At 37.3% G+C, this 16,352-nt stretch overlaps 1 protein-coding gene across 1 annotated transcript; it reads right to left on the minus strand.

Moving 5' to 3' along the window:
- Positions 1-384: 384 nt before the first annotated feature.
- Positions 385-14,993, minus strand: NAPG (NSF attachment protein gamma). The gene is made up of 12 exons (XM_084306674.1): positions 14,848-14,993; positions 13,460-13,527; positions 12,282-12,366; positions 11,683-11,700; positions 11,070-11,100; positions 9,413-9,522; positions 9,236-9,302; positions 8,466-8,536; positions 7,205-7,283; positions 6,397-6,476; positions 4,789-4,918; positions 385-3,717 (listed from the first exon to the last, which is right to left on the minus strand). The coding sequence occupies exons 1-12, from the start codon at positions 14,901-14,903 to the stop codon at positions 3,568-3,570; spliced, it is 945 nt and encodes a 314-aa protein (XP_084162800.1). The 5' UTR covers positions 14,904-14,993; the 3' UTR covers positions 385-3,567.
- Positions 14,994-16,352: the final 1,359 nt, after the last annotated feature.

Consider the following 16,352-nt stretch of genomic DNA (forward strand, 5'->3'; position numbering starts at 1 on the left):
CAATGTTCCCCGTCCTTTCTGGATTTCAGAATACTCAGGTAAATCTTGGAGCACATTGATGTATTCTTCCAGAAGACTTCAAGAGTTTGCTATACATTCAATCAGCCCAAATGTGGAGACAAGCGCTTTATCTCTGAAGATCTAATGATCTCCATGTCCTCCCCCATCACTACAAAGACAATCATTTTGCTAAACCATTAATTACTATGCCTAGCTAAAAGTCTGAGAACTTGGGAGAATTACTTCTCTCTCTCTCTTTGTTAAAGATGACAAATTCCAGTCTGACAATCGCCCACCATAACAATGTTTTCTGAATACAAACCTTTAGGAAGTGAAGTGCCATCAACCAAGATGCTACATATCAGCACGGAGGCGAAACACATACATAATTTTTATTGAGTGGACAGAAATGCCTAATAAATGTCATTTCCTTGATAATGAAAGCCAGCAGAAAGTTACCAAAAGGTCAGTTAGAGAAACAAATAAAATTTTACAATAAAATAAAATAGAGGAATGTATAAAATTAAATGGGTGGTAAGGAAATGCCAAATGAACAAACTGCAAAGACTGGACACCACTGACTTGCAATACCCAAAGCCAAGCCAGCAAGTTCCCCAGACTCAGGTCCTTGATCACATAATATACCCGCAACAGACAAATGGTCACATGAAATCTGTTTGAGATTAAAAAAAAAAAAAAAAAACAACATTCATTCTCAAATGGCAGTGCTAAGTAGGACCCGATCAACAACAGGGAAAGCTAGCACAAGTGCGTTAGTTTCAGGTTTTATTTTTCATGTTGGTGAAACACAGCCTCTTCTCAGAGGCAGCATCTGTAGAGCTGTTACAAACACACTTCATAATCTAATACATCACAGATTTGGGAAAGGAACAAATAAAGCACAGACTTCACACTGCACTTGGGCATACTCAGTCTTAAGTTACAGATAATTTAGAAATCATCTAATTTCATATACATTACACTGATCATTGCTCAGTCTTCATGCAAGTTTAATTTTAATTTTCTTACAGCCAGCATTAGTTTTGGAACTTCCTTGCTGAAAATGGTGTATTTTTCACTTTAAATCACTTAAATGATATTTACAGAAGTGTGCAAATTGCTTTGAAAGATAGAAACAAACACTTATACATAACATACAGACAGCATCTTCTATAGTTAAACATTTGCTAAAAGGCAGATAACATTCCTATCACACTTTCATTGCCTAAAATAGGAGAATAAGTTATATAAAATAGACCATCTTATTTTCAGACACTTCGATTTCTGCAGATTTGGTCTTTACAGCAACATTGCAATCAAAGATTAAGATTCTGTTCCTAAGATTCAGAGAAACCCCTTTAAATTCAATGGCAGCTTAATGTGCTTAGCATGAGTTACTTTTGCCCCCAGATTTTCCATACTTGGCACAAGGTAAAAAGAAAAAAAGCTGAAGGAGTGGGTAAGAGACAGCCTTGCTTCTTTTTTTTTTTTTTTCCAACACAAAAAGCATCCTAATGAACCAATTTTATCAAGTTCTTTCCTGCTTGCATGTCTTCTTCTCAGTATATACTGTTTGCACGCACAAAGTAGTACACTCCTTGGGACCACTCACCAAAAGTAATTTCAGAAATGGAAGCAGGGAAAAGCAGGGAAAATCACTTAGTGTTCCCAGTGCTTCTTAATGTGCTTGAAAAATAATAATAAAAACTCCCCATAAAAAAGTGCATGGTGACCTTCATGAACAAATCCAGAAGGCAGAAGGTCGAACACCTCACCTCAGTTTCCTCAGTGGTGAAGAAAGAAGAGTTACAGGAAAGTCTTCAAGAAACATCTTTCATGTATATTAGTAATCATTCTGAGAGAAAAGCAACTCACTTCCTAAAATTTCATTTAGGCTATTTTTTTTAGAAGTACAAAAACTTTTACGTACATCCTTAATAATAGAGGGAAATTATTTATCAGACAGTACAGAACAACAGGTTTAAACAGCTTTAAAAAGCTCTCAAACAGCTTTGAAATCAGAGATTATTACCTAATAAAAAGAAAAAAACTTTTTCTGAACATCTATTAAATTGAATAACATGACTTTTACAGCAGTCCTGCCTACAATCGTGGTGTAGTTTGTGCACCCATTGCTATGCTTCTCAGTGCTATCCACCCCAAGAATAGTGAACATTAGCCCTCAAAGTCTACCTTAATCACAATTACATCTGACACACTTGGTATTCTTGAAGCCATTCAATTCCTTAATGTGGCAGAAACTGTATTGACACTTAACACTATGCTTTTGGTCTACTGCTTATTGAACTTTGGACATCACTTTAGTGCAGATCTTGATTAGGGTCTGAAAAAACAGACCACAGATTCGTCTTCTAGGGTTGTCAACTTTTAAGCATAGAATGGTCACATTAATTTAGACACTAAAGAAGCTTGTGAAAGACATGACAACTTGTAATCAAATAGAAGTGAAGAAGATGCTTTAAAATTTGGTTATTTTGGATTTGAGCTAGTTTGAAAAATGCCATTTGTAAGAGATAGCTGTTCTATGCTTTGAAAATACAAAAGAAATGAAACGTCTTTGCAGACTAGAGTATTGATTAGGAAGTGAACATCGGAAAAACTCCGAAGCTCAATCATATCACTGAAACATTCCACCTAAGTTTTGCTAAACACTGTCACCTGAAATTTATATTTAACACACATTAACTGCTACCTTCATTTTTGTTTTTAATTATGGTATGCATGGAAACAGTGGCATATTTCCATTATGAAATATGGAAACAGTGCTAGAAAGGTTGCCCACTCCTTCCATTCCCAAGGTATGCATTCAATTGTATGCATACAAACACTATGCACTCACATATTTCAAAAGATTTCAGGTCAATATAAGATGAAAGATGTGCATATCTATGCCTTTAACCTTGCAAAACTTCTCCAGTAGCTGGCTTAGTGTTTTCTACAACCACATGGATATTCCTTGCAAAGAATAAGATACCAAAATAATATTCCACAGTGAGGTTAAAAACATGTTAAAATAAACTGAATGTTCCCCCTTGTGATTACTCTAGTGGAAAATCCCTCCGTGCCATGGTGTTCCTTAAACAATGTTAAACAGGAGATGAACATCCAGACGATGTTCATTTAATGACCTTAACATTTAACTCAGTAACAATCACAAACATATTATTGGGGACAAAAAAGTGTCAGGTACTGAAACCCAGCATTTCAAATTTTGTGCCACTCTCCCTAACCCCAGTGCATCTCTTCAGAGTTTTGGTTTCCTTTTAAGCTGTGCTTTTAGTAAAAACTTCCCTCGTTTTTTTTCCCCATAAACTGCAGGCAGGGCCCTGAAGAAGTTCCTACGAGGTAAGAAATGAAATCCAAAGGTGTTTCAAGATGAAAGGTACATTCATGCTCTTTCTCCTTTTTTTTTTGTACCCAAAAGCTGCCAAGCTAATATTAGCATTCCTGTATCACAATTGCAATGAAGCTCTGGTAAATCTGGTACCTTTGGATATGCTCAACATCACAAACAAGTTAGATATTTAAGACAACGTATATCTGCAGCTAGCACAGTCCACCAGAATATTCATCCTCTTCCTCATCAGCATGAGAGCCCACCGTGGCTGGTCCTCTTGTTTTGTCTTGTGCAGTGTTTGGAGATTTCTTCTTGATCCCACCTCCTGGAACCACCAAGGTAAGACCAAGCTTGGCATACTGATAAGAAAAAGGTAAGTTTACTTTCTTTACTATCACAAAATAGTCTTGTTAAATTACACTGTGCAGAATTGACTATATCAATAATGTGTATTATACAATAATATCGCCAAATGATTATATAATCATCATAGAATGGTTTGGGTTGGGAAGGGACCTTAAGATCATCTAGTTCCAACCTCCCTGCCACAGGCCATGGGCAGGGACACCTTCTGCTACACAAGTTTGCTCAATGCCCCATCCTACCTGACCTTGGATTCTACAGCTTCAGCTGTTCAAGCTTTTCAGGAGGAAAAAAAAAAAAAAAAACAAAAAACAGAAACACCATAAACAATTTCAGTGTGCACCTCCGCACACATTATCCAGTTATGGTTCATTTAAGTCTCACAAGTGTTTTTCTGTATAATTAGTACCTTGGTTTTTACTATGCAGCATAGTAATGAAGTAATATTAGTTGATACTGTTACAAAGTTTGGTATGTTATGGCTTTCCTATCTTTATACCTTCTGCCTACAAATTACAATTTAAAAGAAGAAAAAAAAAAACACAGTATGGACTACTTTCTTAAAGTGAAAAAAAATATTTCCCAAATTACCAATTCTCTATAGAATAAGCGCTGAAAAAGCATCCAACAAGGCCATCCTGTAGACATCACATTCATTCTGTAATGGTTATGCAGGCAGCAACATGATACTTCTGAGATAAACCTTTAGCAACAAAGTGTTCTGGCCCCATAACTAATGAAAATAAATTAATGAAAAGCGAACTGCATTTTGGACAACTCTTTAAACAGACTCTGCATATTGATAATAAATTGCTCTTTCATCTAAGTCTTCCCACCATTCAGCACAGAGCAGTGTGGGAACTCACAGGGGCAGGCAGCGAAGTCAAAAAAAAAGTAAAAAAAAATAATTTTGCAGGCACAAGGTAGGATGACAGAGCAAGTCACAATAAATTTATGGACCTTGCTTACCTTATTTTCCTCTATTAGACGAAAATTTCTCTCAAACTAAATATGCAAAAAGGATTATAAAAACAAACAAACAAAATTTAAGACCTATACCCACTTACATCATTGTCCATGTATTTGAAGAGTGGCAAGTTACAGACTTCTGAAACTTGATCCTGATCTTGCTGGTCATACCCTTCTAAAAGCTGCTCTAGTGCTGCACAGTCTTCGCTTCCATTAAATCCTGGTATACTGAAGGAAATTAAGAGTTCATATTTAGGACATTCCAGCAATCTATTTGATGCTCACCTATTCTATCTTTAAATACTGCTGATAAATACGCAGACGAGCTGGGAACTGATTGAGAATCTGATGCACTACTTACTCCATCAAACCGTCTAATGTTAACTTCTCTATGTACATGGATCATATCCATAAACTTCAACTTTCAGCAGTATTAGTTTGCTGAGAATTAGACTGCAATCACAGCCAAGTCAAAAAGAGATTAGAATTTTTTCATTTTTCATGACTAGTCAATTAAGTCTTCTTCCATTTTACGTACAGAAAAAAATTGTAACAAGTTTCTTCATAACATACAAATTGAAGACAGAAAATATGGCCAAGATGTTTAAAGACGGATCATAACATCTTATTTCTAAAAATACAATAACTATTCAACTTACATATATGTTCACATCATTTCACTTGAAACATATAGTTAGAGTAAAACCACATTGTTTCAGTATTTTGTTACTGAAGTCCAAATGAAGGCTGAAATGCAGAGCTGTAGGAAAGCCTCTGAGGTTTATGGTAAAACACTAATCCAAATTTTGACATCACAATTTTCTCCTGGTTATATAAAGAATACTTGCTTCATTTCATTGTATTCTGGAACTGGACTAGTTCCTACTTTCTAATTTATCTTTCAGTTCAATCAACTATTAAAAAAAATGTGAAAAGGAGAAATCTTGCTTTTCTTCTTTTAAGGCATGACAAGGGCAAGATATTCTGCAGCAACAGAACCAGAAATGTAGTAACGCACATGCTACAAGTCTTTTTTCAACAAAAACCTTTAGATGAATCTTTCCCTCAGTCTAATCACCATACTAGGCAGGTTTATTGATTGTACATGGATGCTGCTACTGAGCATTTTGAGGCTTTGTTAAACATTTTCATCCTCAAAATAACAAAATGTGGTAATGAAAAGTTACGATTTCAACTTTTTAAGGGCCTCAACATATGACATGGCAAAAAGATTCTGAAAAAAAAAAAAAAAAAACCTGTTAGGGACATTCAGAAATCCACACTTTTAATCCTGAGTATGAATTTACAAATAGGTAATCCAACCTTGTTCTGTTTGAAAAAGAGACATGCCAAAGGCTATCAGTAAGGCAAGAAGTCTGGTCGTAACAGGATTCTGCTCAGCTTTTAACAAGGAAAAACTGAAAATAAACTTCAAATTTTAATCTCATTTCACCTGTTGTACATAAGTATTTATTGTATATTCACTAGCACAAATACCACAATGGCAATTACTGCTGAACCTGTTAAGAGCAAAAAAATATTCCTGATAGGTGGCTATCTAATAGAGAATGCTATTGTACTGTAAGCCGGTAGACTTAAAAGTTTAAAACTTATTGACAGAGAGCGTTTCCCTTGCTCTTTCATAAGAAAGAATCACCATTAATGAAACATTCAGCTTAAAATTATAAAATACGAAGCAGACTTACCTATAGCTTTCCCTCACACATCTTTCTGCAGCAACATAATCATTTCTGTGAAGATGAACTAGGACTTGAGCAATAGTTTTCTAAACAACAAAAAAAGAGAAACAAATTTTTCTTTAGAATAAAAAAACAGTAAAATATGAAAAAGATAATGGACTGCTAATATTCAGTGTGAAAAGATCACTATGAGTCTTCAATGATTCTAATATACTGGAACAAAAACATCACGAAAGAGTAGTAAGCCATCAGCTGGTATAAAATAGGTTATCTCCTCTAATGTTATAATGAACTCTTGCACAAAACGAGATAATGTTTTTCTTTTTGTGGTTCGTCATACAGGTCATGCTGAATGCAAACCCAAAACAAACTATCACAAATTCTTATTTAGAACCAAAATCAAATATTTCTACTAAGAATGCTGAAGAAATAAAATCAAGCTAAACACAGACCAGAAGACAATCCTATTAAAAATACAGTAAGAATATGTTCATGATTCTCCTTCTCTCCCTTCCTGTTTCAAAATAAATTAATTCAGCTTCCAAAACAGAAAATTGGTCTTGTTCAAATCAATTTGAAGGCCCATCCATAAATCACTATAGCTCCCACAGGTAATAGAATCCTATCTTCAAAACATTACAGTGGTGAAAAATACAAAGGTGAGGGAAGAATGAACAACCACACATTCTTATTTTTAACAAGAAAGATATCCCTGAATCAAGAGGTATATGTTGTCAGACAGAATTCAGCCATTAGCTTATGTCAGTTGCCCAGAAAAAAACGCACCATCAGAAATTGTAATTTAGATTTTTACCTTATAGCATGTTGGATAATTTTCAATTTCCTTATAAATACTTTTTTCCTTCTGAAGAGACAATGCAGCCTCATCTAATCTAAAAACAAACAAACAAAAAACCACTACTCAGTTATGAGTATCAGTACCAGGAAACAAGCATAATAAACCCGAGGCTCATTTTGAGCTGTTTAACTAATACACCCACAAAGCTTTCCTCAATAAAAAGCAAAAGAACTAAAATCAGCAGCATGTCTTATTAAGAGTATGTATATATCTATATGTGTGTGTGTGTATATATGTATGTATATAAATGTATATATACATTTTAATATAAATATAAATATTTATATAAATATATATAAAAACATATAGTCAACAATACTTTTCGCATGCATGCAAGCCAAGAACACCTCTGGTATTCAGACAAAACCTCACTTTTCACAAGATTATACAAGACGAATGCCTCATGATTTCCTCTATCAGATTTCTCTGTCATAATGTTACTATAAGCAATCAGTACATCTGATGCCAACAAACGATGAAAAAACATAGTAGCCGGTTTCCAGTTTGAATACTCCTTTTAACTACTATATTAAATTTCTACAAATGAATGATAGCACATTAACTATAAAGTAGCAGAGCAACCATGTTTTAGATGTTCTGCAGCTATGCTAACTTGCTCTTTCACAGAAAGATTTTGACACTAATCTATAAATTTATTTTTCTGACCACAATTACACAACAAAATAAAGCTTCTTAAAAGTAGCCAGAAACACAGATGCAGACAAAGAAACCGTACGTTTCAGTGAAGCAAGTCTAAGCTGAACTGCACCTCAAGTTTGGTGCCAGTAATAAGCACTTAAAATAAATTGCCTTTGAGAAACGAAGACACACACTTCTCAGAAGTCCAGAATCAGAACACTGCCAACAGATTTCTCTCCTCAGTTTCATAACTTAATTTCCCCGTTTTATATTAGACAGAGGTAAAATATTTCCAAACACTTGCTACAAATTAGTGCTGGAAGAAAAAATTTCCAAAAGTAGTTCTGCAATTAGTGAAAACTGATGTAGGTCCTTTATAGCTACTCAATAAACACAAAGGAAACAAAGCCTTGTAAGTCACGTTCTCCTCTACCAGAACATGTGGCTCCTGGATGAACATGGTGGTCTTAGATTCCACAAAAACTGCATTTAAGTTTGAACAGAAAAAAAAAAAAAAAAAAAAAAACACTGTTAAAGATTCAACTGCATTTAAGGAGAAATAGTTATAAATCTATACCTGCGACCTCGGACTAGAAGTCTTGAAGCCTTCCCTAACATTTCTAATGCTTGCCGTAAACGTTCTTCATTCTAGAAAAGACCAAAAAGAAATTACATGTTCATATTCCATTGCATAGGATTAAGACTAAAAGACCTTAAACTAAATATGTTGTCTTTAACCAATAAACAACCAATCTGCTATACCAGCAGTTCCCAAACTCAAGTGAAACACGAGGAGTATTGGTGTGACCAAGTCCCACAGCCAGGTCCTGTATGTATCTAGAAAGCACAGCAATGTCAACGCAGACTTGCTGATCTAGAGTCATGTAACAACCACCTATAGAGAAATATGCCAAAGACGGTAATGAAAAGGCTTATGGGATTGGTGGAGCTTTAAGCAAACTCTTCGTTCTGTGCCTTCAAGAATTTCAAACTGTTTTAGATTCCAGGACTAAACGGAAGGAAGCCTTATTCCCTGAGCTCTGGACAGACCAACAAGAGGCAGAAAACAACAACATACAGCAGTCAGATTTCATCAAGTCCCAAACTGAGAAAAGAAATGACCCCTCACTTTTATAATCTCTGTCTGTACAGCACTAAAACCCTTCAGCTTCATTACTCAACCACTGATGTGAAAGGAGGGAAAAATAATTTAGAGGCCACCCTTAGGCATTTTCTTAGCTTCACAGCTGATCCTAAACAGCAATTCATCCAAGTCAGTTTACTTTCTGGGACTGGAAAATTCTTTGCTGGTGAAAATAAAAAATAAAAAAAAAAAGTAAAGCTTACTTCAAACACTGATGCTGCTTGCTGATAGAGCTGTACAGCCTTCTCTGGGCTCACATTTTCTATTAACCTGTGACAAACATAAGTAATTTCTCTTCAGATGAAAGCATCAAAAAGGGAAGCAACCAAAGAGATACTTGTGCCCCACAGGTATTCTATCTACCAATACCACAAGCTTACTTTCCAGCCCGTTCCAGTGCAATTGCTGCTGTATCTGGTGTCCCATTCTCCAGGTACATCATACTGGCTTTCTCAATTAGCTGGACAGCTTCAGGGAGTCTCTGCATCTCCTGCAAAGAAACAGTTAGAGGGAGACTGCCGTCAGGAGCTGTGCCTATGAAGCAAATGAAACAAAGCAAAACAAACTGTAACACAATTATATATTTAGAGGTTTCAGCTAATAAAAAAAAGTGACAGAATATGCAGCAGTACAGAAACACACCTTCTGCACTGCCACATATGTGTGAAGAACAAGTTTAGTAGAGTTCAACAAATTCACTGAATAACCATAGAGAGGGGGACACATAGCAGGGAGGCTTTTCACAGCCATATAGAGTCAAACCAAAAAGTCACTCCCTCTGCAGGTTTCAGTCCAACTTAAAACTAAATTTTCTCACTCTGAATCTTTGAATTCAATCTTTCCATTTTTAAAATCTGACTCAACAAGCAGCTAGAGAGCATCTAAGCAGCAGTCCATACAAACACTGACCTTCCTGTCAGATTGGATTTGAGCATCAGACTAAGATTCTAATTTGTATTTACAGTCTTGAATAGATTTGAAGATTGAATACAAACCCCAAATTCGCTTCTAGGTACCAAACTTAATATGCACTGATTTAGTGATGCCCAAATGATATCACCTAGTGATCTATAAAACTATTGACTCACTACTACACACTCATACAAAAGGTCACAAGCAGGGTTCTCATAAACAATCAGATTACAGCAGTGAATACTAATTATTAGAAGGCTTACAATAACCTGTCATGTTTGGAGATCTCACCCAAAACTCACTGAAAGACCATATGATGCATGCAGTAAGGCTGAGGCAATGGATAACTGAACTAATATTTAATTTTTAATATAATTTTATAATTTCATATTTATATTTAAACTAATATATTTAGATATATATTTAGAAAACATGCATTTAAGAATTACATGACATGTATATTACCCAATGCCAAGTAAGTAGAAATACTCTTCTTTCACAAATGATGTATTTCAAGCAAAAATGCTATTCTACTGCCCCATTATACAAGTAACGATGGAGCAAACAGGCAAAACAAGACTGCCTTCTCATTCCACAGCTTCCAAATTCTACCAGACACTTACATATTACTTTCAAACAAAGAGATCCACATCACCTTGTTCCCGTGAGATAACCTGATTCTACTACCCCTCTTTTCAGGATTGTCCTTTTACCAATATCATCGGTAAAATCAGTATTTGGTCAACTGTACAGAAGTTGTAACAGCGCTAGAATATGAGCTTTTATTTCTCTTACTTCAATCTACTGCTCATCCAAGTGGCAATTAGGTGCTTCCCCATTTAAGGCAAGAATTTCTGGTAGTTTAGAGCAGAAGCATCAGTCTTCAGTCACCCTTTGACATGAGGCCCTCACCTTTCTTTCTACAAAAGGAAACCAAAAAACTGTTTCCAATTAAAAATGCATGTTCCCTAACTACTTGACAGTATTGGTGGGGACTGTAAGTCAACAGTCTTGCACTGTAACATGCAATTTGCTTGCATCTATCTTTAAAATGGTTGGGTGAGATAAAACTATCTACTCACTATAAAAGAGTACTTTTTATTAAGAACTAGTAAATGAAAATACCTTTAGCATCATGCCAGCTTGTTCATAAGCTCTGCAGAGAAAAATTTACAATTTAGTTAGATATGGTGTATTTCAACAAGCTGTAAGCATGCAGCAAATGCTAACCTGCATGAGCTACCACTTCACTGTTAATATTTAATAATTAGAAGATGTTTCAAGTGCTTTAAGTTATGTAATGAGACAATACATGTGTAAGATTATCTTCCACAAATAAAGTATTCCAACCACACCTTCCGATCTCCCCAGTAAAAATCTATTCTCATGATCTGACCCACAGGTAATATTTCAATTGTCATTACCTGCTTGCTTTGAAGCATTCTTTAATTAAATTTCATTGTAAGCTCAACAGTGCAGAATTTCTAGCTTATAAAAAATTTAACGTAAGAAAAAGTACTTGGTATCAAAAGCTATTGTGGATTGTGAAATCCTTATTTCTTCAGATAGCCACTGCAGGTTTTCAGGCCTTCCTAGCCTGTGCTTTCATTAAACTGATTTTGAAATGGTGAAATCACTTGAACCATGCCATTTACTACAGTGAGATCAAAATGATAGCTCATGCTTGTACCATAAATCAGAAAACTTGTTTCAGATTAGTGGGTGCACCTGTACTTACTTGGCAGCATGGAAAAGCCTGGAAGTAACATTGCCAAAGTCAAGGACAAAATCCATAAAATTATAATGAAGAAAGATTGTGTACAAAATCTTATACAACTTGTTTCAAACAAAGATCTCCCATAAATGCAAATAAAACCCGTTTGGTTTGTAGGCAAGGTATCAAAAATAAATGCATCTAAGGACAAAATAAATGCAACATACTACAGTATAATCACACATGTAAAGTTGTAAAAAGTATTTAAAAACACGTTCCTGGTTACTAAATACTGTCATGAGCATTGTAATAATGTCAGTTCAATTTAATTCATATCATCTGTTTGTAGGAAATTAAAAATATTTATATATTAATTTCCAAAGTAGTACCTAGGCATCTCAGGCACTGGTCAGCACCTTATCATGCCAAATACTATTTAAAACAACATAGATTCGCTAAACAAAAGAGTTTTTAGCATGCAGGAATATTCTTCCAGAAGAGAACCTTCTTAGATTGATGAAATGAACAAATATATTAAAAACATATTCTACCAACACCCATTACCCCATTCTAAGTAGCAAACAGTCAGCTTCTTGAAAAAAAGAAAAACAATGAAAAGATACGCTTTATTGTTTTCATGTGCTTCAGCTTCTCGCAAACAGGCTTCCCTTGCCTGGTCATACTGCTTGGCATTCTTAAAAGCAACGGCTGCAAGAAATAAAGTTTTTATTTACAGTTTGCCTGTGTGTTTTTTTTTTCATCACTTCTGCTCTTGTATTTAATCACCTAAAGATATAAACAGACTCTTTAGATAAATTGAAGGGCTTGCTAAATTGTAAAAAAAATTAAAAAAATCCCACGACAGTCCTCCTTGCTTCATTAGTCACTTAGTTATCATTGAAAACATTTATTATCAACAACACTTGCATAACATCACTGTACCCTATGTTATACATAATCTAGTCAGATGGATTTACAAACTCGCTCACTCTGCATTTTAATTGTAAAACTACAGAAATGCACGTGTATATATAGGTTTAATCAGTAGAGATTATACAAAGTCAGCAGGGCAGTGATAGAAGTATATCATCAACAAAACAAACCAATAACAACTTCCTCAACAAAACCACTTCAGGGCACAAATATGTATTTGTATCTCCATTAGATACAAATAGGATATTGAGGCAGGACTTGAAGTAAATTCCAATTCGTAAGAGCTTTAATTGCTCCTCCATTTTTTTTTAAATTCAGGCTTAAATGAGTAAGTAGAAATGCCTACTTTCAGAAAGAAAGAAAAAAAAATGTTTAAAAAAATCATCTAGTAAGATTTTTATGTTTGGTTTGACATTTGCTGCAGAAAAGAAGGAGGAAAGAGATCTTACTGTAACTAAAAAAAACTGTCAATGTCACTACCTTACTGAGACAGTCAAGACATACTTCAAAAGACGAAAAAGCGAAGACTGAAGAACAGCTAGAATATTTGCTGGGAAGGTCATACGATTTGGGGGCGGACAAGTGGAAGGAGGAAAGCTTTATTTTTGTGACACATAATAATATCCAAGGTAGATGTTGTAAGCTTAAGAAGAAAAAAAAATATTTTGCAACTGGTCTAGACCTCCAAGTACAATTCAAAATTTATTTTACAGTGCTACTCGGAATCTTCCTTCTTCTTACTTTAGTCTTTACGACAGTTTTACGTATAGAGTAACATACTGAAAATATGTAAACTATTATCAGAGTTTAAGCTTAAAGAGTATTTTGAAACCATAAAGTATGTGTCCATATTTACGGTCACACATACCTGCCTTCCCATATTCGGTAGCTGCACTGTCATAATCTGGTTTCCACTTTAAGAATCCAGTTTTCAGACTAAAATACAAGAAGAAAGGCTTATTAACAATTACTTATATTTTACCTTTCCAGCATTTAATACATATTTAGAACTTTAGATGACCTCTGAAAAGGAGTGACTACCCTTGTGCCAACACAGTGGCATCCCAACTGCAAAAATAAACGCCAACACTGTTTGGCATTGCTCAAAGCACTGCAATTATCTCCTGAGTTATATGCCCTGTCCTAACATGCTTCTAAATTGATCCCCAGAGAGTCACCTCAAGCCCAGCTCCTCAGCAGTAGGAAGTTAACAAACAAAAAATACTTCTAATTGAGAGCTGTCAGCCTCTCCATTCCATACACAAGTGAAATAATTTACCTCCCAACACAAAGCCTCACAGATTTGTCATTAATACGTCCACAGCAGCTCATGACACTTAACTGGTGCTGCACACGTATACATGTGAGGAAAAACTATACATTGTAAAGTGAGGCAAGTCATCAGGCAATGCTGATCCCAATACTATGATTTCCTTATTAGAATATATATTTTTATATATACATATATATATATGTAACTTTAAAGTTCGTTTTTGTATCTATTGTAGACTGACACTTCAGGCGCAATACATGTTCAACGTGGAAAAAACACTGTATATGGACCATATATTGGTTTTGTAATCCTACTTGGATGAAAACCACAGCACGCAAATCCAAAGCAAGCTTTCACTTTGTATTATTCTTATCACAAAAAAAAAATCTCCAACTCATTTAGCTAACATACTCGAGCCTTTAACCTGTACACAGTTCATGAATTTAGTGTGCTTTATGTCAGATGCTTTCCGAGATATGCTTAAAACGAATTCCACTGAAAGGCATTTTTCATCAGGTAATTTGAAAACAATATTTGGTGCACATTTGTTATTGCAAGGCGGTCTCTCTGCTACCACTACTTTTGACCCTTGATTTTGGCACTGCTTTAACCCCCACAACCAGCCCCTGCCCCGGCCGCCATGTCAAACCCCCCCCCACCCCCCAGGTCACGTCGCCCCGCGAGACCAACCCCCCCCCCCCCCCAGCCGCTCCGCCAGGGGCATGATGGGAGACGTAGTCCTCCCCTGGGGCTCCGCTCCGCGCAGGGCGGCCGCCAGAACTACAACTCCCAAGCCGCCCCTTCAGCGGCCCGGAGGTGAGGAAGGGGAGCCGCGCCGCCCGGCCGGCAGCAGCCCCGAGGCGCGGGGGCGAGCAGCGCGCCCCGCGGCGCCCCCTGCGAGCCACAACAGCCGGGTAGACCTGGCAGCCGGGCCGAGCCGCCAGGCGCCCGGCCACCCCGCCGCCCCTCTGCCGCCCGCTCACTATTTCTCCGCCTTGGCGATGTGCTCCAGGGCCTCGTTGATCTTCTGCGCCGCCATCTCGCGGCCGGCCGGCCTCTCTGCCTGCCGCTACGGGCCGCAGCACGGCTCACGGCGCCGCCACGGGACCCGACGGGAGGGGAGGGGAGAGGGGAGGGGAGGGGCAGGGCAGGGCAGGGCCCTCCTCCGCCGCCACACCGCGCATGCGCCGCCGCCGGGGCGGGCCGTTGTGGCTGTTATGGCGGTTGGTGGCGCTTGAGGGCGGCGCTGTGAGGCTCGGGGTAGCGGCCTCAGGGAGCTGGAGGGTCCCTTCCTGCCCGAGGTCCCAGCCCTAACCTGGCCGAAGCCGTTGGAAGCTTTTCAGAAAATAAAAATGAGGGCAGTGTTTCCCTCAAAAATGAGCGTGTGTTTCCCTCAGTGTTCAAATTGTGATGGTTTCTGGTAGAAACGCGCAACTCGCAGGCAAAAGGCTGGAAAGGCCCACGCTCCGTGCTCTGTAACAAGCTTCCAGAGGCATTTTCATACTCGCTCCCTTGGTGTTTGTAGGAGGCTGCCCCCTGGTCCAGGTGGTGCAGAAATGTAAAGCAGAAGAAATGAGCAGTGGTTGGACACGACAACCCTTCTAACACAAGCTGTTACAACAAATTACCTACCTACACGCTCAGTAACTGAAAATGCTGGAGTCTGCATTACCACTCATACTTTCTTCCACTCTCTATTCCCTGACCTGAAATGTTAAGTAACAGGAGATCAGTGGATGGATCCAGAAAGGTGTTTATTTTCCAGACTTGGATGTCGGTATTGCCTCTCAGTAATCTAAAGAAGATAAATAGTTATCAACATGAGAGCAGAAAGCAAGGTGAAAAACTGCTTAAATTTGCAAAACTTTATCAGACCACAGGAGTCATTCAAAGTCCATGTTGCTGATAGAAATCAGAGCTTTGTGATTTCTTCTACCTTAGCTGGGGAAAAAAAAAAAAAAAAAAAAAAAAAAAAGCAGTATTGACATGGTTTGGTTTATGCTACATAGGCATAACTCATGGTTCTAAATTGCTTTTCCCTCCTTTACCATCTCCCACACCCCCCTGATGACATGGAAATTTAATTTTCTGACTTTGGTTACACTTGAGAGGCTATCTATAGCAGATGGTGGAAAATCCCCACTATTCATACTACTATTCTGTATCCTAGAACAAAGTAGGAATAATATATATATATATATAAATAAGAGTTTTGTTTTGTTTTTAACTTTCTAAAGCAGGACAGAGTGTTCATGAGAGTACTGGGAGGAAATAGGCAGTCCTGCACAATGCATATGCAAGAAGGTGGCAAGTGCTCACTGGAAGCCCGTAAAATATACTGGGTGATCGGTCAGAATCCTGCCTCATTGTGTCTGTCTTGCTTTTCCCAGACAGGATAAATCTGGCACTATAACCTCGCTGCAGTGTCTTTATAATACAGCTGTGAAAATGCAATTATAGGCCTGATGCATTAACAGGCAGAATAATC

Source organism: Netta rufina (genome assembly GCF_964035555.1).
Source record: "Netta rufina genome assembly, chromosome: 2".
Classification (NCBI taxonomy): domain Eukaryota; kingdom Metazoa; phylum Chordata; class Aves; order Anseriformes; family Anatidae; genus Netta; species Netta rufina.